Raw genomic sequence first — 26,996 nt, forward strand, 5'->3', positions numbered from 1 at the left:
CAGAATTTTGTCCTTTTTACATCATAACGACATTTAGTCTGCAAATCAGTTTGGATTTCAAGCCGGTAAATGGACTCATGATGCTGTTTTTAGCTTTTTGGAGAGCGTCTATGTGTCCTTGAATTCTGGAGAGTCATGGGGGGCAGTGTTTTGTGATCTATCCAAAGTATTTGACTATGTGGATTATGGAATACTGTTATCTAAGCTCAATAAATATGGTTTTAGGGGCGTAGCGTTGCGATGGCTTGAGTCCTATCTATCAAATCGTACTCAGAAGGTAACAGTGTCTGGGCGTTTGTCTGCTTCTAGATCCCTAAAATGCGGCGTTCCCCAGGGTTCAGTGTTGGGACCACTGTTATTTTTACTGTATGTGGATGACTTGAGTTCATTGAAACTGCAGGGCAAGATGGTTCAGTTTGCTGATGATACCACCATACTATGGAGCCATAAAAATTCTGATTATATTAAGACTTGTATCCTTGAAGACCTTCAGATTTTATCAGGATGGTGTGCTTCCAACAGGCTCGTGTTTAATGCAAGAAAGACGTCTTATATGGGGTTTAAGTGTGATGTTCAGGGTCTGATATTTGACGAAAATTCCCTCTTGCAGAATAAAGAGTGCTGCAAGTTCCTAGGAATTACCATTGATGGTCGCCTTCGGTTTGAAGATCATATTTTACATTTAGCTGGGAAATTATCTTCTGGATATTTTGCAGTAAGAATGGCAAAACAAGAGCTGGGAGAGGTGGTTGCAGTGTACTTTTCACTTATTGAATCTCATATTCGGTATGGCTTGCCTTTTTGGGGTTTAACCAATAAGGGGCTACTTAACATTGTCTTTGTTATTCAAAAAAAAACAGTTAGATACCTGTGTTCTGCTAAGTTAAGAGATTCTTGCAAACCCCTCTTCATTTCTGAAAAAATCCTAACTCTTTTTTCACTCTTTATCTTAGAAACAGCTGCTCTTATTCACAAAATTCCCAAACTACCCTCTGACACTGGCCATTTGACTCGTCGTGTAAATGATGTTCCCCTACCTATTCGTACGTCTTCCCTTACCAAAAACTCATTAATTTACAAGTAAAAAAATTTACAATCATGTTCCTCTATGTGCTATGTGTAGACATATATCGGATGTTAAGAAATTTAAAAGAGAATTGAAGACGCTTTTATTGGCTAAGGCATATTATAACCTGGATGACTTTTTTAATGATAGGTTTTAACCTTGGACAGGTTGGAAAGTTTTTTTTTCCTTTTTTCTTCTCTAGTTTTGTCAACAAGTTTACCTTTATTTAGTAATTGATTGTTTTATTTAGTTATCTTTAATTCAAGTATGTTCAAAAAGTTTTGTCTTCTTCTGTTTAATTTTCTTCATTGTTTTGTCAATTTTTGAAATTGTATTTTTGTTTTGTTTTTTTTAGCTTGTAGGATGCTTGTACACAAGATTATTCTTACGTAATATAGCACATTTTCTTTCTTTCTTTCTTTCTTTCTTTCATAATGAAAGACCGACACCGCCATGGGAAAGGATACTACAAAAAGGATTGAAGATATTAGGAAAGATATTGACCAGCTAAAGGAATATATCGGAGGTACAAGAACCAGAAAAGTACAAAAAAGAGTAGAGGAAATAATGCGTCAGACCCAACAACATATACAGCAGAACCCAGAAAACTGTACTCCGAAACAATGCCTAGATACTCTTAAACAAAATCTATCTATTTTTCAGGTCGCTTAAGAAGGTATTAATCCAGTAATAAAATAAAACAAGATAATTTACTTTTTGAACGCTCAGAGAAGCAATTCTATCAAAAGCTTAACGACACTTCTCCAACAAAAGCTTTTCCAAAAAGCTCCGCCATTAGCATTTACCCCACTAAAGAAAACATCAAGGAGTTCTGGGGCACTCAGAGATCACGTCCAAAATTACTGGATTAAGAAATTGTGGTCAACATATCAACAACTGATATCCTAAACGACATGCTTATAAATCCTCAGAATTTTCCCAATTTTTTAACAGAAGGTACCACTTACCTCTTGCCCAAGGACTGCCAAAACACTCAAGATTCGGCTAAATATCGGCCGATAACATGCCTACCCACACTCTATAAACTAATTATATCTTGCATTACAGAACGTATTTACTGACATTGTGACATAGCAACTCAACAGACAGAATGTACCAGAGATGCCATGGGGTGTAAAGAACAGCGAAATATCGACTCCGTAGTTTGCAATCAAGCATTTAACAACAAGAGACATCTTTTCGCAGCATACATTGACTACCAAAATTTTTTTGATGCAGTTCCACATAAATGGCTTATTAATGTACTTAAATTGTACAAAATAGATAACCACATAATTTCCTTTTTAGGATTCGCTATGGCATCTTGGCCAACATCAATAAAACTTCAGATGCCCAACGGTAACTGTATTGGAACTAATATGATTCCTATACATAGGGGTATATTCTAGGGAGATTCTTTAAGTCCACTTTGGTTCTGCCTTGTCAAGAACCAGCTATCTAGCCAACTCAATTCAACTAGGTACGGATTTGGCCTAAAAAAGAATAATAGAGAACTAACAAGAGTAAACCATCTACTTTATATGGATGACTTAAAAATTCTTGCAGCAACACGAAATTAACTAGATCAGATGCCTAAAATAGTGGAAAAATTCTCTGATCATATAGGAATGATCCTTGGACTAGATAAGTGTCGAACTGTAAACATTATTAAGAGTAAACTACAACCAGGTGACTTTCAAACAGAGAACGGTCAGATAATTATTGCTATGAATGAAGAAGAATCCTACAAATATCTAGGAATAAAGCAGGCGCAAAGAATAGACCATAGAACTATAAAGAATAAGCTGACTACTAAGTTCACTACAAGAATGCGACGACTTCTTAAAACAAGTCTTAACAGCAGAAACTTATTTAAAGCTATTAATACATATGGAGTCAGTTTATTAACTTACTCTTTTGGTATTATAGGATGGAGTAAAACGGACATTAAAAATTTGCAAAGAAAGGCCAGAAAACTTCTAGCGAAAGCCAATAAGCATCATCCGCGAAGTGCCGTAGAACGAACTACGCTACCTCCACATATGGGAGGAAGAGGAATGACCGACATAGAGAAGCAGATAACTGAGCAAATTAGTAACTTGCGTTCCTTTTTCTTAAGAAAGGCTGAAACATCACACATTCATCGTGATTCGTGCCGTATGTGAAGCAGACGACCCAACACCACTTAAACTACAGGAGCTTGAGATGCCCATACACTATCGCACCGAGCAAGAAAAAATCCAAGCTTGGATGGGAAAACCACTACATGAAAGGCATGTTCACGAGGTTCAACAAGAGTATGTCGACATAGCGGCGTCGAACTACTGGTTGACTTCGGGACAGCTTTTCCCCGAAACTAAAGGGTTTCTTATGGCTATCCAAGAACAAGTAATACCAACAAGACATTCTTTAAAGTTTGTCGTAGGTCACCCGACGGTACAAAGTGATAGATATGGTATGGATACAGTAGGTATGGATGTGCGACAACGGAGTCTATTCAGCATGTCATCGGTGAATGTCAAAATTTTGCACCAACGGAATATAAAGAACGACATGATCTTGTTGCAGAGACGCTGCATCAAGAGATCGCAGAAAACCTCTTATCGGCCGCCAAGGTACCATATTATAACTATAAGCCGGAACCAGTTCTTGAAAATCGCATCTGTACTTACAGACCAACGAGTAAGTAACTCCCAATAATAACAACCCAATATTAACAACCTAAGAGCAAAACATAATGAAAAGATTCTTAAGTACAGGGATCTAGAACACCAGATACAAAGACAATGGGAAATGAGAAAAGTGCGGACTTGTGCGGATGTTTGAAGAGAATGAATCTCATTGGCAAAAAAAAGTTCCTGACTGCGTTTAACAAAACAAAGGCTAGAGCAGTATAGCTCATTAGAAGAAAGCATTTCCAGGCGCTTTTGTGAGGAAATTTTGCAATTATAATAAAACCGACGAATATAGGCCAAAATGCGTACCGAATTAGAAAAAGATAAATTTCGATCAAGAAGACTGTCAAGAAAATTTGACTTTACAACCGTAGCCAAAGTTGTGACAATGCGTTCCTCAAGAAAGGCATCAGCAGAAGATAATGTAGTTTCAACATGTTGTGACAAGGAAATTCAGAATTTTGTAAAATAGGAGCGGTCCACCATAAAGAATAATTTACTAGTTCGGAAGGCAGCATCCCAAGGGAGCCCGCGTCAGCAGGATTATCTGCAGACGGAACGTAAAACCAAGAACAAACATACGTGTTTTCTTAAATGAGAGCAACTCGGTTACTTACAAATGTTTCCCATTTGTGCGGAGAAGATTTAAGCCAACTAAGAGCTATAGTGGAATCTGTATACCAAAAAATTTGAGAAATGTCAATTTTTCCAGAAAAGACTTTTAAAACAAAGGCTGAAAGCTGAGCGGTTGCGGAGAGCTAATGAACGTATATTACCAAATGTAGGATTTTCCTCTTTAAAATGCAATTTGACAATAAATCTACCAGAGTCAGATCGTTGGTATGAATCTAAAAATATCTTTTCACAATGAATCTCGTCTGACGATAAATGATATTGTTGAGGAATTTGCTCAAGGTCCCAAAATTGTTTAACTTGAGATTCCAATTAAATAGGATCCTCAATTTGGCAAAATAACGTGGTCACTGATAAAGGTCCGTTGGTTGAAATAGGTCATTAAGATATAACCAAAAACAGTATTTACAGCATCAGGCTGACCTGATTCACCCCGAATGCGCCCATCTAGTAGCAGCTTAGAAAATATATCAGCCCCTAGAAGAATATCGAATATTAGAAATAGGTGACCAATTTTCAATATTAAATCGATGCCTTGGTAATTCTTCACAAATTTTGGGAAGAACAAATGCATCAAGGTTTAAGGTAGGATTAGCTTTATGCAAAGGTCGAAGAGAAAGAGTAACTGCGTGGTGAATGTGAGATTTCATAGAGCCGAGTCCATGTAACTGCACTGAAGTTTGCATGGGACGGAGACCTAATCTTTTGACACATTTGTCAGTAATAAATTAGGTCATACTTTCACTATTCAATAAACAACGTAGTGGCTGATAAATACCACGATTATCGAGAATTTCCACGCGGGCGGTAGACAACAACAGTATGCTAGAATGAGATGAAGTAAAACCTGTATGCACAATGGGCAACGGAGGCTCTCAACTTGAGGATTGAGCTTGCGAAATTAGAGGAATATTTTGAGAATTTAAAGTCGAAGTCGACGTTGATGCGGGTAAGGACAGGCCTGAGGAATTTCGTGAAAAATGTAATAGCGTATGATGACGCTGATTACATTTGTGACAATTTATATCAGAGCGACAATCAGCAGAGCGGTGACTACTACTTAAACAATTAACACAGCTTTTATGTGTTTTAATAGGCTGATAACGCTCATGAGGGGCTTTGGATAAAAAATCTGAACATTGAAAAATTTGATGATTGGATCTGTTGCATATTTTGCAACTGGATGTTGTTGAATGTTGGGGGTCAGTTTGGAGCATTAACGACAAAGGGCGTGATGGAGTTTTAGAAGTATAGTCGGGTTTTTTATATTGCGGTTTAAAGGAATTTTTCTTTGCAGATAAACTTAAGTTGTCAAGAGCCATGCAATTGTTTAAAAGAAAATCATATAATATTTTATAGGTAGGCAGCGAAGTGGAATCATCATAAAATAATTAAAATGGAGTAATTATGGAAATATATAATCGTTTTAGAATCATTTGTATTAAAACAAAATCCCAAGAATCGATGGGAAGACCTAAATTCTTAAGTACGGCAACATTTTCTGAAAAAATATCCAATAAATTCCTAAGTTCGGTTGGATTGTCACTTATAACCTTAGGTGCGCTTTCTAGATTATTCCACAACTTTTTTATACAAATTTTTTTCAACGTTTCATAAGCGATTATATAATTTGACATGACAGGCAAATGTTGTATGGAATTTAAAGCAGGACCTTTAAGTGAGGAAATCAAATATGTAAATTTCTCACAGTCAGACAAATTAGAATTTTGATGAATCAGTGCATCATACATGTCAATAAAGGGTGGAAAAGAAATTATGTCTCCGTTGAAGGTCGGCAAATTCATTTTGGGTAAATTAGCTGAAGTTACATGATTGTTTGATAATGGCGATAAAGAAGTGCTAGAGATACATTGAGAAAATAGACATTTAATTTCACAAAATGTAAAATCGAAGTCCTTACGTACAAGATCTTTCCTATTAAAAGCTTCATTATCAGCAGAAACCAAGCAAATAATTAAATTATGATTTTCATAAAAAGTTGCGTAAATGGATTCAATAGTTTCAAACATGTATTTAAAAACTTCAATAAATTGTAAATCCCCTTTTTTAACATTATATGCTACTGACTGCATTTCTTTTAATTTTTGGATTTCAGTTTGGCGTAAAGTCTGATGTTTTTTAAGTTTGTCAGCCATGGTGTAAAAAAAAACTTTTCAAGTGACCTCTATTGATCAAAACTGAAGTTTGAAAGCAATAAAATAAGTTGTAAAGTGAATCGTGGGCGATAAATGCTGCAAAAGAAATTAATATACTTAAAATTAAATTAAGTTAAAAAAATCAAAAATTACATATACATTGAAGAATGTTAAAATTCTGTTAAAATCCGATCGTACACGGTCTCCTCTATCCTCTGCATAGCGAAATCTACAAATACGACAATAGCGGTTGAAATTCCACATTTTTTCCTCGGAAAGTGTTCAGTTTTTTATGCACTGACTTTTAACTAATTTCACTAGCTAACATGCCTTGCATATGGGAGATAAATTTTAAAATAATAATTAAATATAAATTATTCAAAAAAAAAATTTAATTTGAAAGTTCCAAACAATTCAGACAATTAAGTTATATAGAATATTAAATAAGAGTATTTATAATGCAGAGCTAGCCTGCGTTTTTCTCCAAACAACAACTACTTGAAAAAAAAAACAAATTAATGTATTTTTTTTTAACATCCGTGCTCGATTTAGGACCAATAATTGCTCTAGTAAGAAGAAAACTTTTTCTTTTCTCTTTTTTTTTAATCGTTACTTATATTTTTAGTTAAACACAAGGTGGATTCAGACAATTCAGTGCGAGATTTAAGTCCATAGATAAACAGTTTATAGGGGTTAAAGGGTTGTTTAAGTCGTCTTCTCTCTGGTCTCCGTTCAGCACAAACCACAGGAATTTGGAAATTTAAAGGCTATCGTACACGCGCAGATTTGTTGTTGTTAAGACTTACAAAATATTAATTAAATTGGTTATAATAAAAGGAGAAAATTAAATGAAACGGTAGTTTTAATTTGGAGAGAAAAACAAAGAAATATTATAAAAAGAAAAAAATTAAACTATTTGGACGTATTTTTATAATGTTTACATTCTATTTTTATTGGAGTTTATAACAACACTTTAATCTTTAATATGCAATGCACAGCATAACAAAATTGTAATTACGAATCTATGCGGGTTTTACACATGTAATTACTGCATTAGAAAAATGTTATATCTACCAATACAGCCCACACCAACGTCAGACGCTTATTAAAACAAAATGTAAAATAATCGAGCTCGAATCTTGTATACTAACGTACTGTAGCGGGGGCGGCGTTGATAATATCGTTACAATAATATTTAATAAAGAGTAATTTTGTAAAAACCTTTTTATTGACAATGGCACAGAATATACAAACTTTGATTTCAAGCAGTATTTGAAGAATGAAGATGTTAACTTGAAAACCACATTATCGCTCACCTCACCACAAAATACTGAAACCTACTTTTTTGCTGTGGAACAACAGGTCAACTAGAAAAATATTCAGTATTACTATGTTCTTGTAAAATTCGACAAGACGATCGGCCATATTTAAAGCCAAATAGGAGATACTAAGAAAAGATTGTAGAATACAGAAATATCTTATGAGATATCTGCAAGCCTGTAGAATTTTTTTACGAAACTAATATAACCAGGTGTCTTTTCATTTAGTCTTCAAAATTACCTACCATTTACTAGTTCTAAGTTATTGTAATTTCCATTTGAGAATTCCTTATGCTTTACTTCCTGGCCAATCTCTTCCATTAACAAAAACTCGTTAAACCTTCTTGTTGATATCTGAGCTTCCGCAAAGTAAGTAACTCCCTCTGGAAACCTTCTGGTAACCATTAATCTTAGAATGGAGTAAAATGACGTAATTACATAAACGAATGGTGCATTGAGGGTATTTCCGGTTAAGACGTAAACTAGTACGCAAAAGTAGATAGCCATTTTGTTGATGAAGAGATGAAAAGAGTATACAGCTGCTCGAATCATGGCTGTATTCTTGATTTGCTGCATTTCTTTTCTAAAATAACAAAATTAATTAGATTTTAGGTTTTATTTAACAGATAAACCTTTTCATTTAGTTAATTTATGAGAAACTGGATACCTACATATTTAAAATTAAGTTTACGTTACATTACACTTAAAATGTATGTAATTTTCTTCCAATAATAAAGGTTTCTCTTTTCAAATTAATTGATGTAGATAGTGTGCTTCTTACCTTCTACTTATTTCGACTAACTTAGCAAAAGGTTTTTCCCAAGTATACATTTTTATCACTTGAATACCAGATATAATTTCATTCATAAGACGGATCCGCTCATCTGTTCTTAATGCGGTATTGAGCCTAAATATCGATGTTTTTTTACCCAGCCACACTAAAATACGCAAAGGACAATTTATTAGAATACTAATGTGTTTTATTGTACTAAATACTTACTTTGAAATGGTATAAACAACAATAAAAGTAAAATTCCTGTCAGACCATAAGGTCCCACGTACAAATATAGCAATACAAGAATAATAAGTAACTCTATAGGTGATAACCATAAAGGATGAATATCTTTCATTAAATTCTCAAACCTAGCCACGTCATTGGAAATTAAGTTTACCATTTGACCTATATTAGTTTCTGCTAGAGCGGATCTGCTTAGTTTTAGAGCTTTCCTGTAGACAAGAGTGGTAGCTGCAATCTACGAATAATATATGTAAGAACAATTTTTAGAGGTAATAAGGTCTCACCTTTATTTTAACACCCAAAACTAATTGGTACCACATAAAATTATGTTGACACAGCATGACTATGGCAGGTGATGCAACTATAAGTGCAGAATACAGAATAGCTTCATTTTTTGTCATAGTGGTGTTTGGTTCATAGAATTTTAGAAGTTGGGATAACAGTAATGGCTGAGATAACCTATAACAGTTATACAATTAGTAATTCAATATGTTCCAGTTGCTTTTAGAGTAAGGTGCATATTATACCAAATTACTTAAACTGTTAATTCTTGGTTGTGTTCTTGCTTGTTATGTTATGTGTAAGCTTATATTAAAAAAAGAGATTATTCGAGGTTGATAATTAGAGGTGCAACATGTCTTTCAATGCTGTTTCGTTCGTAAAACTAATCATTCAGATAAGCCTGGCAAATGTTTACATAAGTCTTAACATGTCCGATTAAACTGCTTTTATTTATATTTTATGGTTCGCTGTTTGCATGTGTAAATGAAATCAGTAACTTCGTCAAAATTCAGGGAAAACGAGGCTTGGTTTGGTAACTTGGCTCTTTGATAGTAATACTTAGCTCAAAGAGCAAAACACAAAATTATACAGTGCTTACATTGAACAGAGTTTTTTTACAAAGTCAACGTTGTATCTCGTCTCTGTACAAAGAACGAAAATGGATATGCCAACAGTTTAAAAATAGTTTTGTCAAATAAAAGCCTTAAAATTTTTTATCATCATTCGTATTTATTTGTATTATTTATTTGTACAATCCAAGGCTTTACGAGACTTAGAGTTCACTTTTAGCTGTTTCCTTCCACAACACTTTCCATCCGCGCATTTTTTTAAACAGCTACATCTTACAACAACTAAGTCTCTCCTTGTCCATATTCAAAAGTTTTAGCACTATTGGATAGACTATCTAATATAAATTTCATCTGTCCATACAATGCAAAAACCTAGTTAGCCCACTTTGCTTTTCTTCCAAATATAACTTCAAAAGGATGTAGCGTTTTTATTTTTTTGGTTGCTTTTATAATGTAATAATTTAATATTGTATGAATAGTACTGATAATACTGTACTAGTTAGTGGCATTGTAAAAATCACTCCTAGATGGCTTTGGCTGTACACCGCTTTGAATTTTAAATAATTTACTGAAATAAAGTTGTTTTCTCTCTCTCTCTCTTTGACCAAAGTGATTTTTCTATTTGTTTGTCTTTGGCATTGGTCACATACGCCATGCTCAAGGATCAACTTTTACGTATTGGCATTTTCGATACCGGGCTGTTGTTGCCATTGTTTTTCCTGTAATTTGAATACTTTGCGTTTTAGGATTAGATTGATTTCCGTACTCGCTGCAACTTAAAGCTAAGCAAGGCGACGTTGTATTGCCAATTCTTGTAAAACTGGGCCTGCGTGTGATTATTCATCGAAGAGGTGCCCAGAAATTGCGTTTTGGGTTTCTTTCCAAACGGTGTGGTCTTCAGGTTAACAAGTTCAATTGCTCAAGGCTGGGATTTGACCTCATAGTTACCTCATGGCGACACTAGCCATGTATATATATATAGCCATAGCCTTAATTTATTAATTATTGTCTAGTGTCTAAAGTTCTTTCTTGGTAATTTACATATCTATCTAAATAATCATTTATTGAATACCTTTTAATCTCACTAGCCTGATTTTCATACAGTATTATATGTAAGCAACCGCACTGAAAGGTTTATTCATTTTTATTGGTTGTACAGTGTACTGTGCGGTAGGTCACTGACTTTGGCCAAAGGGTAGTTACATACTAGCGGGTTGTTGATATATATTTTTTTCAAATGTTTTATAACTTTGGTGCATAAAGTTTTGATTTCAGGGGTTGTACTTTTAACAAGAATTTGTCTTATGAATTTTACAACAACGATTTATTAACGATGACTTAGAAAGTTTAAACAATGAACATTGACCAGAAATAGCATATTTTGATAATACAATAATTGAAGCTTATTTTGTGTTTCACTATGTGTTATATTTCTTAACATCCTTTTTGTTTATGTGAGAACCAATTTGCCAGTTAAAGGTTTTTACAACTGCACTTTAAATAAACACGTTAAGCTGGATGGCGCCCACAATTTAAAAGGTATCTTTCTTTTTAAGCAGCATCTCTAGAATAATTCATGCCAACCCACCACCAACTAATGTTCTCCAGACTGATAAGCTGCCGTTAGCGTATGTGCCTATAAGAACATAATAGGTTCTCAGTTCTTGTTTACAAAACAATAATCGTATTGTCGTAATAAAGTAATTTTAAAGTTTTTGTAAATCCATGTTTGGTCCCATTCTCATTTATCTTAATTCGTTTTAACCTTTTAACCTTGTCTGAAGCACTAGATCTGTAAGATGTATTGACGGATAATATTGACCCCTAATTTGTTATCCCTGATGATGAACATCTTATATGTCCGAAACATGTAGGATATTTTTTTAAATAAATTTAGTGGAGGATGACCGAAGTATCTTTAGTTACCCAATGATCTATTAACTCCACTGCAAGAATGAACTACTTCTTCAACTCCAATTTTTAGTTATTGTCTTCTATCTAAGCTACAATCATATCTTTCATATTACATTTAGCTCTTTAGACACTCTCTTGACTTGAGTGCTTTGGTTTCAGATGTACTATTTTCACTTCTAGCCAGTTGGTTTTCAGATTTTCTTTAACACTGTTGACAAAACTCGACCATTGTCATTAATGGCAACACTGATGGTGCACCAAAAATGCAGAATAAATCAACAAGATGGTGTGCAACCTCTGATGCCTTTTTAATTTTTAATGAGTGAAGATATACTGGGTGGTGCGTCGCCGAGCGGAACATAGGAAAACCGATGTACATTTTAAGGGGGTCAATTATTGGCTTCCCTGTACATTTTATAGAAAAAATGTGAGATAACTTTTTGAAGAGACCAATCTGGCAAACCCTTGTGCAAAGTTTCAAAAAGTTTTAACAAGCGAATCTTGAATTATTCAATTAAATGTAATTGCAAAATTACCAAATTTTCGGTTCAGGTAAAACCAGACACCAGCCACCAGCAAACAATTTGTTATAAGGCTTTGTCAAATCTGGCGTACAGACGTAACGAAGAATACAAGAAATGTTTTTTTTTGTTTTATCAATCTCACAACCATACATTCAAAGTAAGGTTAACATTACTTTTTTATCTAAACTTTTATTTAATATCACGATGAAGTTAAACCAATAACAATTATTATTATCGATTATTAAAAAAAATAATTTTATCATACTTAGAATTTAATTAAACCAATTAAGTAAATTAAATTTCCCATTAAGCCTATCTGGTCTATTTCAACTTATTGAAATAGATGTATTTAATAGTCAACAAATATGACTCAATATATTTCTATTATTGGAGAGGTTTATGATGTTTATATTTAGTTTAAGCCAATATCCACATCGTCATCTTTCTTTATGAAAACAGAAAGCAATGTAATATAAATGCGTTTGTATAATAACTGACGTAGTGTTTTTACTAATACAAAGACCGATTCATTAGGTCCGTATTAGTCTGAATTAAAAGGGATATATTTAATATTTATTCCTTTTTCGACTTTTGCTTCATTCGCTGCTTAAGTAATAAAAATAAAAGAATAGTTATTATAATTTGTGTTTTTGTTCTACCCATATTCTTAAAAGGTTATGGGCCCAGAACGTTTGTTTGAATAAATTCGGTACGCGATAAAAAATTATAAACTTTCAAAGTGTAAATAAACTTCAGTGTTGTTAGTGCAAAAAAAAAAAAAAAAAAAAAAAAAATAGTGACAATGGAAAACAATAAAAAGGTGCGACGTAATATTACTTCGTTTAATGGAACTAATTATTCAATATGGAAGTTCCGCATAAAAGCTCTTATTGCCGAAGAGGGTGCATCACAAGTGTTACAAGAAAATCCACCTATTGACTTACCTGTCAACTGGCAACAATTGGAATTAATTGCTAAGGGTTGTATTATTGAATACTTAAGCGATGTAATGGTGGGCATGATTACCGAGGAGGACACTGCTCGTGCAATTTTACAAAAGCTGGACACCATTTATGAAAGAAAAAGTTTGGCCACCCAGCTTGCTGTTCAAAAGAAATTGCTAAGTTTTAAATTCAAGCAAGATACACCTTTAATCGAACATTTCATCAAGTTTGATGAAATGATTATTGAATTAACATCCGCAGGAGCTGTATTAAGCGAAATGAGTAGAGTAGCCCACTTACTCTTAACTCTGCCGCCTTCATATGATGGGATAGTGACTGCGATTGAAACTTTGTCGGAAGACACCATCAATTTAGGTTTTGTAAAAACACGTTTATTGGATCAGGAAACAAAATTGCAGCAGGAAAGTGGAGACACGACTAGCAAAGTTTTGCATGTCCAGGTAACAGATCCAAAAATAGCAAGGCCGTTTAAGAACCAAAAATTCCACTCTTTTAAAGGCAAAAATAAATTTGTCAATAAACAGAATTTTAAAACAAAATCAAAGTATAATAACAATAGTAACAGCTACCCGAAGAAGAGATATACTTTTACAAGGTGCGACTATTGTGGTAGGACAAATCACCTTAAATCAAACTGTTTCTACTACAAACGAGAACAGGAATCCAGGACATTACATACGATTCAAACCAATCAGGATGAATCAAGTTTTGCATTTATGATGTCTAGTAGCAATTTGCCAAAACCTGCTAACCATCAAAGCAATAATACTATTAAGTTTCTTCTGGATTCTGGAGCCACCGATCATATTATAAATCGGCACCAATATTTTACCCATTCTACGGAATTAACAAAACCAGTGGACATATCAGTTGCGAAAAACAATACTGCTGTAAAGGCTTATCAAAGAGGAGAAATCAATATTATTACCAACTTGGGTGTCCATGGAAAGTTGGAAAATGTGTTATTCACTCCCGAAGTTCCATACAACCTACTCTCGGTAAGACGCATGCAAGAGGCAGGTATGGATGTACTTTTTACATCAAATGGAGAAGTGACGATAAGCCATGAAAGTAAAACCATTATAACTGGTAAGGTGATTAATAATTTAATACCAATAATTTTTAAAATAAATAAAAGTCTGATTCAAAATATTGCAAATCAAATAAATGTGCATGAAACCAAAGCGCCATATGATAATTATATATTGTGGCATAAGCGCTTAGGTCATATAAGTAAGAATAAATTTTTAGAACTAAAAAGGCAGAAATATTATGAAAAATTAAATAATGTATATCCCAGTACTGGTTTATGTGAAGCTTGCATTTATGGAAAGCAAGCATGTTTGCCTTTTGCTAAAAGTAAAGATAAATCTCATATTCTAAGACCACTATATATTATTCACTCAGACATTTGTGGACCTATTTCTCCACCTACAATAGACAATAAAAATTATTTTATAACATTTATTGATGAATTTACTCACTATACGGTAACATATTTATTAGTCTATAAATCAGAAACATATAATGTTTTTCGAGATTTTGTACTAAAAAGTGAGGCCCATTTTTCTTTAAAAGTAGCATTTCTATATTGTGATAATGGGCGTGAGTATCTCTCTAACGAAATGAAATCATTTTGTAAAGATAAAGGTATTTCTTTTCATTTAACCGTTCCATATACTCCTCAACAAAATTCTGTTGCGGAGAGAATGAACAGAACTCTTACAGAAAAAGCTAGAGCCATGATACATGGTGCAAATTTAAATACACGTTTTTGGGGTGAAGCTATTTTAAGTGCCACATATATTTTAAATTTAACCCCGACAAATGCACTACTTAAAAAGGAAACACCTTACGAATTATGGCATAATAAAAAGCCCAAAGTAGATCACTTAAAAGTTTTTGGCTCTACTGCTTTTGTACATAATAAATCTCGAAAAACAAAATTCGAGCAAAAATCTGTCAAGGGCATATTTGTTGGCTATGAACCGAATGGTTATAAAATTTTTAATTCCCAAAATAATAAATTCATTACAGCTCGGGACGTTATATTTGATGAAACCACTTTTAACACATCAAGACCTCAAATTGAACTTGATGAAAGGTTTCACACACAAAGCTCCGAAGGTATTAAAATATCTAAAACTGATAAAAACCCGGTACCGATTGTTTTCCCTTTACAATCGGAAATTAAAACAGTTAATAATAAAGCTGTCAATAAAACCGAGGATAAAAATCAGTTATGTAAACAAAATACCGACCAAAAATCTGGGACACCCGTTACGGAACCCAGACGGAGCGAAAGACTCATAAATCTTCCTAAAATTTCATATAACGAAAATGAAATTGGTACTTTTATGAGTGTACAAACACCCCACTTAAAAGTCCCTTCTTGTTTTCAAGATATAAATAAACGAGCTGATAAAAATGAATGGGAAAAGGCTATTAATGAGGAAATCGAGTCTTTGCTAATTAATGACACCTGGTCTTTAGTACCTAAACCAATAAATAAAAATATTGTAGACTGTAAATGGGTGTTTACTGTTAAAAACAATATACAGGGTAGTTTACCCAAGTATAAAGCTCGATTAGTAGCCAGAGGTTTTAGCCAACAATATCTCCTAGATTATAATGAAATTTTTGCCCCAGTTGCCCGAATATCGACTTTCAGAATATTTTTAGCAATTGCCAACCAATTTAATTTGCACATTCATCAAATGGATGTTAAAACGGCATATTTAAATAGTATATTAAAAGAGGAAATATATATGAAAATTCCCGAAGGTGTTAATGCAAAAGACGGCTATGTATGTAAATTAAATAAATCATTATATGGGTTAAAGCAATCAGCAAGATGCTGGTATGAGCATTTTGATAAAATTTTAAAACAGCACAATTTTCAAAATTCAAGCATTGACCACTGTTTATATTTCTTAAATAAAGGCCATATCACCGAAAATGTTTATGTAATTCTATATGTAGACGATTTAGCAATAGCTACTGGTAATATTAACACAATGTTGAGTTTTAAAACTTATTTAAAAAATAAATTTAAAATGGTTGATATGAATGATTTAAATTATTTTTTAGGAATCAGAATTGAAAGAAATCAAAATCAAATTTCTTTAGATCAAAGTAATTATTTAAAAAATGTGCTTAATAATTTTAATATGAGTGATTGCAAACCCGTAAAAACACCTCTGCCGTCTAAATTAAATTATTTAGCATTAAATGCCGATGAACGTTATGATGCCCCATGCCGAAATTTAATAGGTTCTTTAATGTATGCTGCTCTTTGTACTCGACCAGATTTGTGTACAGCCGTTAATCTATTAAGTCGTTATCAAAACAAAAATAATAAAGAGTTATGGCAATGCCTAAAAAGGGTTTTAAGGTATATAAAGGGTACTTATGATTTTAAACTAATTTATACCAGAAATAAATATACCGACATTTTAATTGGCTATGTAGATGCTGATTGGGGTAGTAATGAAATAGATCGAAAAAGTACGACAGGATTTTTGTTTAAATTATTTGAAACTTGTGTAATTTCATGGAACACAAGAAAACAAAATTCTGTCGCTACATCTTCGATGGAGGCAGAATATATGGCAATTTTTGAAGGGGTTCGAGAAGCTCTCTGGATTAAGTCCTTATTAACAAGTATTGAAATAAATATTTTTAAGCCAATAATTTTATTTGAAGATAATAATGGTTGTATTTCGGTTGCTAATAATCCTGTTGATTTTAAACGATCTAAGCATATAGATATTAAATATCCTTTTACTAGAGAGCAGGTCCAAAATAAAACCATATTAATAAAATATGTTCCCACAGGTCAACAGTTGGCTGACATTTTTACGAAGCAACTTCCAGCTCCAAAGTTCCACGAAGTCCTATTCAATTTGAGGCTACAAAAACTATCGAATAAATAAGATAGTATACTTTTAAGTGGAACTAAATGGTTTGATTTGGTTTTTCTTTTTGGGGTTTTTCCAAATCCTAGCAACGAATGTTGGACCATATAAATTATTTTCCCCAGATATGACTATTCTTTGAACGTTATTACTTAATTAGGTTATAACTTATACATTTTTATTTAAATATAATTGATTCATTTTTGAGAGGGTGTATTGAAATAGATGTATTTAATAGTCAACAAATATGACTCAATATATTTCTATTATTGGAGAGGTTTATGATGTTTATATTTAGTTTAAGCCAATATCCACATCGTCATCTTTCTTTATGAAAACAGAAAGCAATGTAATATAAATGCGTTTGTATAATAACTGACGTAGTGTTTTTACTAATACAAAGACCGATTCATTAGGTCCGTATTAGTCTGAATTAAAAGGGATATATTTAATATTTATTCCTTTTTCGACTTTTGCTTCATTCGCTGCTTAAGTAATAAAAATAAAAGAATAGTTATTATAATTTGTGTTTTTGTTCTACCCATATTCTTAATACTATTAAAACTATTGTTAGTAAATTGGAGTCCAAAGACATTGCAATAAATAATTGTAAATGTTTAACTCAGAAGATCGAAAATAGATCCAAAAAAAGAGAGAACAGAACTCTTAATATTTTACTAAGTGTGGAAAAATAAAATATAATAAAATACAATAACTTTTTTAAAAATAATAGAGAATTACATAAAAATATCAATTAATCAAATGTTCAAATAACCCCCCATTAACAGCTACAGAATATCCTAGCCGATCATAAAATTAATTTCTAACGTTACTAAGTTGATATTGGAAAATTTTATTACATTCTAACGAAATAGCGTTTTGTAACTGGTTTAGATTCTCAAATTTTACACTTTTATAAATGACCCCACAAAAAGAAGTCATTCGGTGAAAGATCAGGTGACCTGGCTGGCCAAAGTATCCGGTACCGTGGACCAATAATATTGCCGTTAAAAGCATTTTCCAAGCACTCTCTAACCATACGGGCATTATGGGCCGGGCAACCATCCATTTGGTACCAGATCATTTGATCTTCCTAAACAACTTGCTAGATTGGTCTCTTCAAAAAGTTATCTTACATTTTTTCTATAAAATGTACAGGGAGGCCAATAATTGACCCCCTTAAAATTTACATGGGTTTTCCTATGTTTCGCTCGGCGACGCACCACCCGGTATAAACTTGCTTCAATGATCTTAATAGCTTAATATGAACTTGGAATTTTCATCTGGACATGTTTGGGAGTCTATTAAATAAGCTCTTACATTTACGTCATTAAAAACCATGAATTTAAATGAAATCCATTTTTTGGACCTCGTTTTTTCAAGCATGAATGAAAATATTCCAAAGATTTTAATGACTTTCTTTATCACGTTTTCATATTTTTGAATAATGTTCTTGTTTATGAATTTCGCCTTTTCCAGTGTTTTACTGAACTATTTTCATTATTTCAAATAATTCTTCTCCTTGGACGTAATATTTTAGATTATTCTCACCCCATTTACATATCTTCATGATCAATTTTTGCAAGAATTTGGAGCCGATGGACTGCCATATCCGGCTGTCCAGGAAAGCATCATGAAACGTTTGGTAGTTCATGCATTTCTGGATAGACTCCGCGATTGTAAAAGAGGCAGGCCTTACTACTAATACATCCAACTAATCTAGTAGATGCACTAACGGGGGCCCTTGAATTCGAAGCTGCCAAAAACCTAACAAGAGCCACGTTTGTATCCGGCAAATTCGGAATCCCTTAAGCGGATCATTACGGAGGCTAATGTACTAAAGTACGTAGACATGTTCAAGTCCTATTTTCGGATAAAAATTTGATATCAAAGCAAAGCGAGTCCTTTCTAAAGGGCTGCGGTAACAGAAAGACCACGGACGGTGAAATGGTCCGAACATGGTTCGAATATGTTCGAACCTGCAGTGAATGACGAGACGAGCAGTCGAGGGATAGGAAGGTCAAAAATACCCTTATATTTCTTAAAAAGAGTGTTCCTACAAGGTTAAATAAGGGAGCTGAGGCATTTTGTTTATAGATATCGAGACGCTTCTGATACTGCGAAGAAAGGGAGGACCAACGTAGTCCAGAGCAAACTCAATTCAGGAAATGCTTGTCTCATCCAACAGACAGCTCGAAGACTACCACTGGCCAAGAGAGAAAAGGCTGATAAAATTATTGTAAATATGGTCAAGGAATGTGTCACAGAACCATCTAGCAGTTCATGGTGGTACTGGTAAATAAGAAAGGCGACTGGACCAGATTCTGTATAAATTAGTGGCTTGTTAATGATATGACTAAAAGAAACAGCATAATATGACTAAAAAGAACAGCTATTATCTTCCTCGTATTGATGACTCTTTGGACACCCTGGCTGGATCGACGATCTTTTTCACGCTAGACCTGAAATGTGGACACTGGCAGTAATGGTGGGAGAGTCAGTGTCCGGCGGGTAGGCCTAAAAGTCCTTTTCCGCCATGGACACTGGCAAGTTGTCCCCTGAGTTGGCCCCTGATTATCGAGAAAGATGACCTTCATGATAGGTGCAGGATATCGCAATTTAGCGCGATACCATTTGGTCTGTGGAATGCCCCTGCTACTTTTGAACGGCTGATTGATGAAAACAATTTTAAAAGGACTGTCCTGGAAGACTTGCCTGTTTTACCTTGATGACATTATTATGGCACGAAAATCGCTTAACTTTGGTTATATGTTAGGCTATGTGTTTGCATCTATGGGTTTGCGAACATCGCAAACTCATTGACCAGGCTGACAAAAGAAGAACGAAAATTTCAATTTTCCAAAGATTGCCAGAAAGCTCTCACCTAAAAAGAGCTCTGATAAGCGCACTTATCCTGACCCATCCCCTATCTGAAGAAAAATTTGTAGAGGACACTGACACTATATTGTCCCAGATTTACAACACACGTACGGTGAAGCTGTCCAAGATAAAGCTGAACCATTGTATCACTTGCCCAGAGAATCGCCCAGAATATTGCTACTGCGAACTAACCATGCAGCTTTAAAATAGCCTTCAGTTTCAAAATCCGGAAGGTCAAGTGGCAAGATAGAGAAGAGGCCACATGAATTTGACTTTTACACTAGATATCGAGCAAGGAGAATCCATAGAAATACAGACGCCAGAAGAAACCCTGTTTGGAGGACTGAAAATATTGTTAGCGGGCAGAGGATAAAGATGCTTATTTGTTAAAAACCACTATCGTCAATGATTCTGGGCAAAATCAAGGGACCAAGAGGAACATTTCGATATCCAGATAGTCCTGACCTGGATTAAGAAAAATCAAAAGGCTTTGGTGGGTTAGTACAATGTGGGGAGTGTCTTTGAAAGGATTTCTATTGACGTTGCCGTCCATTAATCGGTATTTGGTATCTCTAGCCACAAAAGGGACAGAAATAAATTTATTTATTTCGTCCAACTGACTTATCGATCAGTGCATGACGCAAGACGAGTTGTTTGCTGAGGATCTGAGAAGCCTAGCAATTCCTAAACTCGCATGAGGATCCGATATATATAGTTTGGTAACCTATTGCGTACTATCACAGCATCTTAGAAGTGGTCTTTAGATCTACAGTCATCCAAGTTCTGGTGTGCTGCTCTACTCCCAGGAATGACTTAGGTCATTCTTTGGAGAAAAGCGTTGAAGTGTTGTTGCAAAAGCGGCACCTTCTGCCGATATCGACATTCACCATCTTTAGAATTATTTCGACGATAAAATGAACTTAGGAAAGGAGCCGTGTAATGATATTAATCCCGTGAGTACCGGCTGTATTATGTGGGCACACCCCGCATGACGTTTCTGAATTTTAAACGCGTTGAAGGTCAGCGAATCTTCCGGAATCGGAGTATATAAGCAGCCGCTGTGACGCAGTTGACAATTTAGTTCGGAATATTGGCGCAATATTTAAATCGCATATGAGTATTAATAAATAAATACGGGGCTTATAAATATTTCTAGTTGTCGTAAGTGATTGTGTTTTCGAAAATAAGGGTGGAAATAAATCAATAATCTTAACTAAATAATTTCTTCTAAAATCTGATTTTAAAACTTTCTTTCATCGGATTTTCCTAACCCAAGTGCTTCGTTTAGAAACACCACTAATTTTCTATATAACATCTAGTTTTTTCTGGGCGTTCTTTTTAACTCCTTACATGTATCAACTTTTAGAGCCTGATTTTAAGTTTTGGTCTAGATTTTCTTTTTACTTTTCACGACGACCGAATTCTCCTCTTTCTTGTCTGTTTTTAAGCATTTATTTAATTAATTTATTTTTTCTTTTAAGCGATTCTATGAACTTTAAAATAAATATATTTTTTCTCTGTTTATCTTTTAATCACTTTAGAACTGGTTTACTTGTTATGAACGCCCACATACAGGGTGGCGCACTGAAAACTTTCCACTCCGAATTTCTTAGAGATTTCGTAAAAAATCAAAAAACGATCGCACCCGTAGATTTCTGAATTTAGGGGGACAAAATAATCTTGCATTTATAAACCTTACTATCAACCTCTACGCGGGGGTGACAGCTACCGTTAAAATTTAAAATGGGAATAAAGGTCGAGTAATACCTCATTTAAAAGGTAATTTTAACCTGACTTAAGTTGCAAGTTGCTACTTTTATCATCCTCTTTAATATGACAGCGTGTCAAAATTAAAATTAAAAAAAAAAAACTCTAAACTCAAGAAAATATTAACACATTTTTCTTATTATAATGCTTATTATTTAATTCTGTTATTTGTAGTGGTGTTAGTTAGTTAATAAAGCTCAATTTTTTTATAAAAAAATACCTTTTAAAGCCCTTCTGATTTTGTATAAGAAATCTAATGTTAAAAAAATTTGTCAATTTTTATTTAATGTACTTAGTACCTTAGAACATTGAAAGGCCTTTCAATGTTCTAAGCTTAGTACTCATACATTTATGCTTAGTAGTTTTGGCCAATATAACACCAAATATTATTATAAGCCCGAAATAACAGCAAATATTATACAATAGCACTTTGGATTGTTGGAATGTTACCATGCTGTACAAAATATTGGTTTTTGGTTTGGTTTGAGTATATTTCGACATCAAATGTAAATATACAGGATGTCGTAAAAATAAGACATTTTTTTTTCTTAACCTCTTGCATAGTTTTATAATTTCATAAACTTCGGAAAATTCTGTATAATGTCCTATATCTATATTCAACTGTTCAGAAAATAATTACGTAAACATTTTATTGTCATGTAAATTGATAAATTACATTTCACATTCCTTAAAATCAAATGCTCGAAGTGCCCACCATTAACAGCATTTCAATTACTCAAATCTCTCTTTGTCAATATTTGATATAGTCTACAAATAAATGTTAATTAAAAGTTTTAACTGTATTGTTAATTGAAAATATAGTAAGTCAGACTAAAGTCAATAAGTGGATAGAGACTGAAACTGTTAAGAATTTTGGCAGACCGAGAATAACTGGCCTTCCTAATGATAAAAAACTGGATATCTTGCTTTTATTACCTAAAAAATCCTAACTTCTCGCGTACTCAGCTTGCTTTGGATCACAATTCATAGAGCGACGTCACAAAATTATTAAGAAAAGCAAAAGATTATTGACTAGAAAGATTATAGACTTAAAAAGCTACTAGAAGATGATAACACAATACTTTTTATTAAATTTATTTGTTATTAAATCACATCCCTGTATATTTTTAAACGTTGTGCTGTGCTGTGTACGTAATTTTTGAATACACGACATATATATAAAATTGAATGTATCCTTACCGAGCAAAAAGTTCTATAAAGGCAAAAAGTAATGCTAGCCATGTAAGTTCAACCCCAAAAACCGCAAAAAAAGGCCTAAGTAAACTAGGATTTTTGGTCCTTATAAGTTCTTTTTGCCATTGTTTTTCTAATTTATCACCCAATACTGTTGCATCATGTTGCTTGAGGTTTGGAAAAAGGTCATCTTCTGTTATTTCTTTGTTAAGGCCTTTATATAACAGGGGATTTAACCAGCTAAAATGTTGGTTCAGATTTTCTAGGATAATTATTGGCAAATAATTGGGCAAAATTTACGTAAAAAATAATCTGGAAAAAATATTGGCTTTGCTCAGCGGATGCACTTTTTCTCGCTTTAATTGCTCACTGCTTAAGTAAGTTTCCATGATGTTTCTCCTTTTATTTTGAATGGATACAAATTTTCCTAAATCCAACGTCAAGATTCTGCAAACAAAAAAATTAATGTAATTCGTGTATCTATATATAGATAAATAAGACAATTGAGATTTAATATGTAAATATTTATTTAAATTGAAAATAAGTATATTGTCACGAAATGAGTTATATGTATAGTCTAGTCATGAAGTTGCAAAGTAAATGTACGCGTCCTAAAAATACATAGTATAGCTTATTTGAAGGGGAATAATATAAATTATGAAAAAAAAATGTCAACAACTTACTTGTGTATTAACTTAATAATTTATTATAAACAAATATTTATAAACAAATATTAGCTGAACCTTTAGCGTTTGGTCTATAGAATAATTTAAAATTAAAATAAATTTTAAAATAAAATTAATAAAAAAATATTTTTGGTTGAACAATATTTTGTACTAAAAAATAAAAAATACTTCTTACTAAATGACGTCAGTTTTAAAATATTGCTCTGCGAAATCTCAATATGTCAATTTTTCACAAGAATCTTCGGCAGTGTTTCCATACTTAACAAAAGTCCATAAAATTTAGGTAAAAGTCGTCAGTTATTAATAAAGCTAATGATAAATTCTGGTTTTTTACTTAGAATTTCTTTTAAGTGAATTTCCTATTGTTCAAACTTCGTATTACTATTATTAAAATATTATATAATTAATATTAAATATTATATAATTACTTTAATTTAATATGTACTAACTGAATATATATCACCTCCTCACCTCCAGCTTATATCACTTTAATATGTCAAATAAAAACCCTAGTTTAAAACTATATATGAGCACATAATGCTTTCTTATCAGTCCCGCTGTTTTTTGTTGCCATAAAAATATTTGATGTATTTAGCGTACCGAAAACCAAAATGATTTTAGCATTTTAGGATTTAATTTTTCCTTTCAAATTTTATTTTGTGATTGGCGGAATGAAATGGCTGATGAAGCACGGCAAAAACAGAAAAGGATAGCTTGACGAAACACAAAGGGGGAGTGAGACATCCACAAACATCGTTCAATTAATAGCAACACTATCCGAAGCCGAGGAATCAGACAAACGAACTAAATAATCTAAAGGTATAAAAAATAAGAAAGTAGTGCATGTCGGATATTTTTTAATTTGTAAAACTGTCTATCTTTTAACTTTTATTTCCTTTTTAAATAAAAATTTTTGTAATAATAATTTAAATTTTGTTAGTACTCTATTTTATCTTTATAAAATTTATTTATTTTATCAAAATCATAAACGCAATTGACTTTCAAGATGAATTAAATGCATACGCTAATATTGACACTCCAAATATTTTATTAAAAGAGTTTTGCTAAAAAAAAATTACATACATTTTATTCACATCAATATACGTAGTGTTCGAAAAAATTTTGACAAATTTATGCTATTTATTTCTACAGCCTTAGCTGTTGTTTTTATGTTATAATTATGTTTGGGTATGGTGACTGAACATGGCATTTGACATGAACTGTTGGGACTGGTTTTTTGATTTTGGAATATTGCTAAACTTTTGTACGAAACTAATTTGCTATTGTTATTCACTGGTTTAAGAAATTTTAAGTTGCCTATCCCCTGTGACCAGTCTTTACAACATGTTTATCAATTGACCTTCTGGTATGTCCTATTTTCTTTTTAGCACAATCACTGCAATGTCTTCTAAATATCTTATCAATAATCTGATAGTCATAACCATTGACCCTAGCAATAAAATTGGTTTAAATGTTGCTTTTTCTCTATTAAATCTGTTATTGCTTAGAGGAAATGAGACCAAACTATGTACCAAGAAATGTATGCTAGCCATTTTATGTTGAAAACATTGGTTAGAGTCACTACTTATGTATTCAAAAGTATTCTATAAATACCAAATTCTAACTGATTATTATTTTTGATGACAAGGGTATCTAAGAATGATAGTTGGTTCTTGTTCAAAGGTAAATGTAATAGATGGAAAACAATTGATGAAAAACAAAGACACGGCAAACACATTATCAACATATCTTGACCAAACTCATGGAAAGTATTGGAATGTATTTTTTGCATTTAACTCAAAAGAGTTCATGAAGAGCTCTACAAGGAAGGGAGAGAGGCAATTACGTATGGCTGACCCTCCCAGTTGATCATAGTATGAGTTGTTATATTGAAAAATATTTTGTTACATTCAAATTTTTGTTAATTTAATTATTTCTTGGATATTATCGCAACTATTGTCCATCCCATTCCATCTCAACCCAAACCAACCTAACCAAGTTTCTGGTATAGGAATACTTGGAAACAAATAAGATACATTAAAAGAAACAAGAATTTAATTTTTACTTAGAATTAAATTATTGACTTTTGAAATAAACTGTTGGCTGTTTTTGACTGAAAAACATTCATAAGGTAATTTAAATGTCTGAAATTGCTTTACTAAAAATCTTGAAATGTTGTAAGTTGGAATCCAATAGTGGAAACGTGGATCGAACGGGATAAAAAGTATGCTATGTCCGTCTCATGGTTATAATCTTTCTCTTCACCAAGTTTCAGCTAAATAGGTTCAGCCGTTCTTGAGTTATAAATAGTGTAACTAACACGACTTTTTCCTTTGTATATACAGGGTATTACAAAATTTGAAGCAAATATTTGAAGAGCGTATTGTTGAAGTCAAAATAAGACTTTTTCTCCTATAAACATGTGCCCTAAAATGCACTCTCTCAGAGCTACAGCCCGCGCAAATTAACGCTTGTTACACCACATTTATACGTTAAATCTCTTAAAAATGTACTAGTCGTGGTTTTTGCTCTCGACATTTTCCGTCCCAACAATGGTGAAAACGCAATTTTAGGAAACGAAACAGGGTGCCTTACCATAATTAAGGCCCATATCTTATGATTCCGATAGGGTATTTGAAAATCTAGAACACCATGTAGTTAGTCATGAAAAAATCTAAAATTATCTTTTTCCGCATTTTTTCGACACAATTAATTTGATTTGGCAAAAATGAAAGCAGTCGCGGCTAACTTCGTTTTTTCTATTTGATAGTTTAATCAAGTAATAATGCTCCTGCAAAATGCAAAAATTTTGAGATTTTTTCATAGCTAACTAGATGGAGTTGCTAGGTTTATAATTTTCTTATCGGAAACGTAAGATAGGCGCCATGAAAAGGGTAAACTCCCCTGAATGGTCCCCTAAAATTGGATTTACATCACTTTTGTGACAGAAAGTGAAAAGAGCACCCAAAAAACAGAGATTTGCAAATTATCAGGAGATTTGACGTGTAATTGTAGTCACGGTTCCAAATAATCGATTTTGTTCAAGCAATTTGTGTGGACCCTAGCTCTGAGGGGAAGCATTTTAGGTCACATGTTTATAGGAAAAAAAGTTATATATTTAATTTAACATGTTTAATATGTTACTTATTTTAACTCCAACAATACGCTCTAAAAATATTTGCACCGAATTTTGTATATGTAACACCTTGTATAGATTAAACAACGGTATTTAATCGGCTAATATTTTAGATAAATTAATTAGGCATTAGGCAACATATCTAACAATACAAGTACCCTATTTGATGTCATTATTTATATCAATGTTGTCACGAGTTTCCTAAGTAAAGAGAGACATTTTAAAATTAAAAGTATGACTTATAGTGCTATTAATACGGATTTATTTGAGCATGACGCTTTAAGACTTGATTAGG

The 26,996-nt window shown here is 33.0% G+C and overlaps 1 protein-coding gene across 2 annotated transcripts in view; it reads right to left on the reverse strand.

Moving 5' to 3' along the window:
- LOC126750149 (probable multidrug resistance-associated protein lethal(2)03659) overlaps nt 1-26,996 on the reverse strand; it is a 51,804-nt gene that overhangs the window by 15,820 nt on the left and 8,988 nt on the right. For both annotated transcript variants that reach the window (XM_050459667.1, XM_050459668.1), the window contains exons 2-7: nt 23,180-23,326; nt 22,886-23,119; nt 9,152-9,326; nt 8,850-9,102; nt 8,631-8,787; nt 8,095-8,432 (exon numbers count right to left, since the gene is read on the reverse strand). In XM_050459667.1, coding sequence (XP_050315624.1) covers nt 8,095-8,432; nt 8,631-8,787; nt 8,850-9,102; nt 9,152-9,326; nt 22,886-23,119; nt 23,180-23,268 — 1,246 coding nt within the window. In that variant the 5' untranslated portion in view covers nt 23,269-23,326. The remainder of the gene's footprint in view (nt 1-8,094; nt 8,433-8,630; nt 8,788-8,849; nt 9,103-9,151; nt 9,327-22,885; nt 23,120-23,179; nt 23,327-26,996) is intronic.

Source organism: Anthonomus grandis, chromosome 2 (assembly GCF_022605725.1).
Source record: "Anthonomus grandis grandis chromosome 2, icAntGran1.3, whole genome shotgun sequence".
NCBI lineage: Eukaryota > Metazoa > Arthropoda > Insecta > Coleoptera > Curculionidae > Anthonomus > Anthonomus grandis.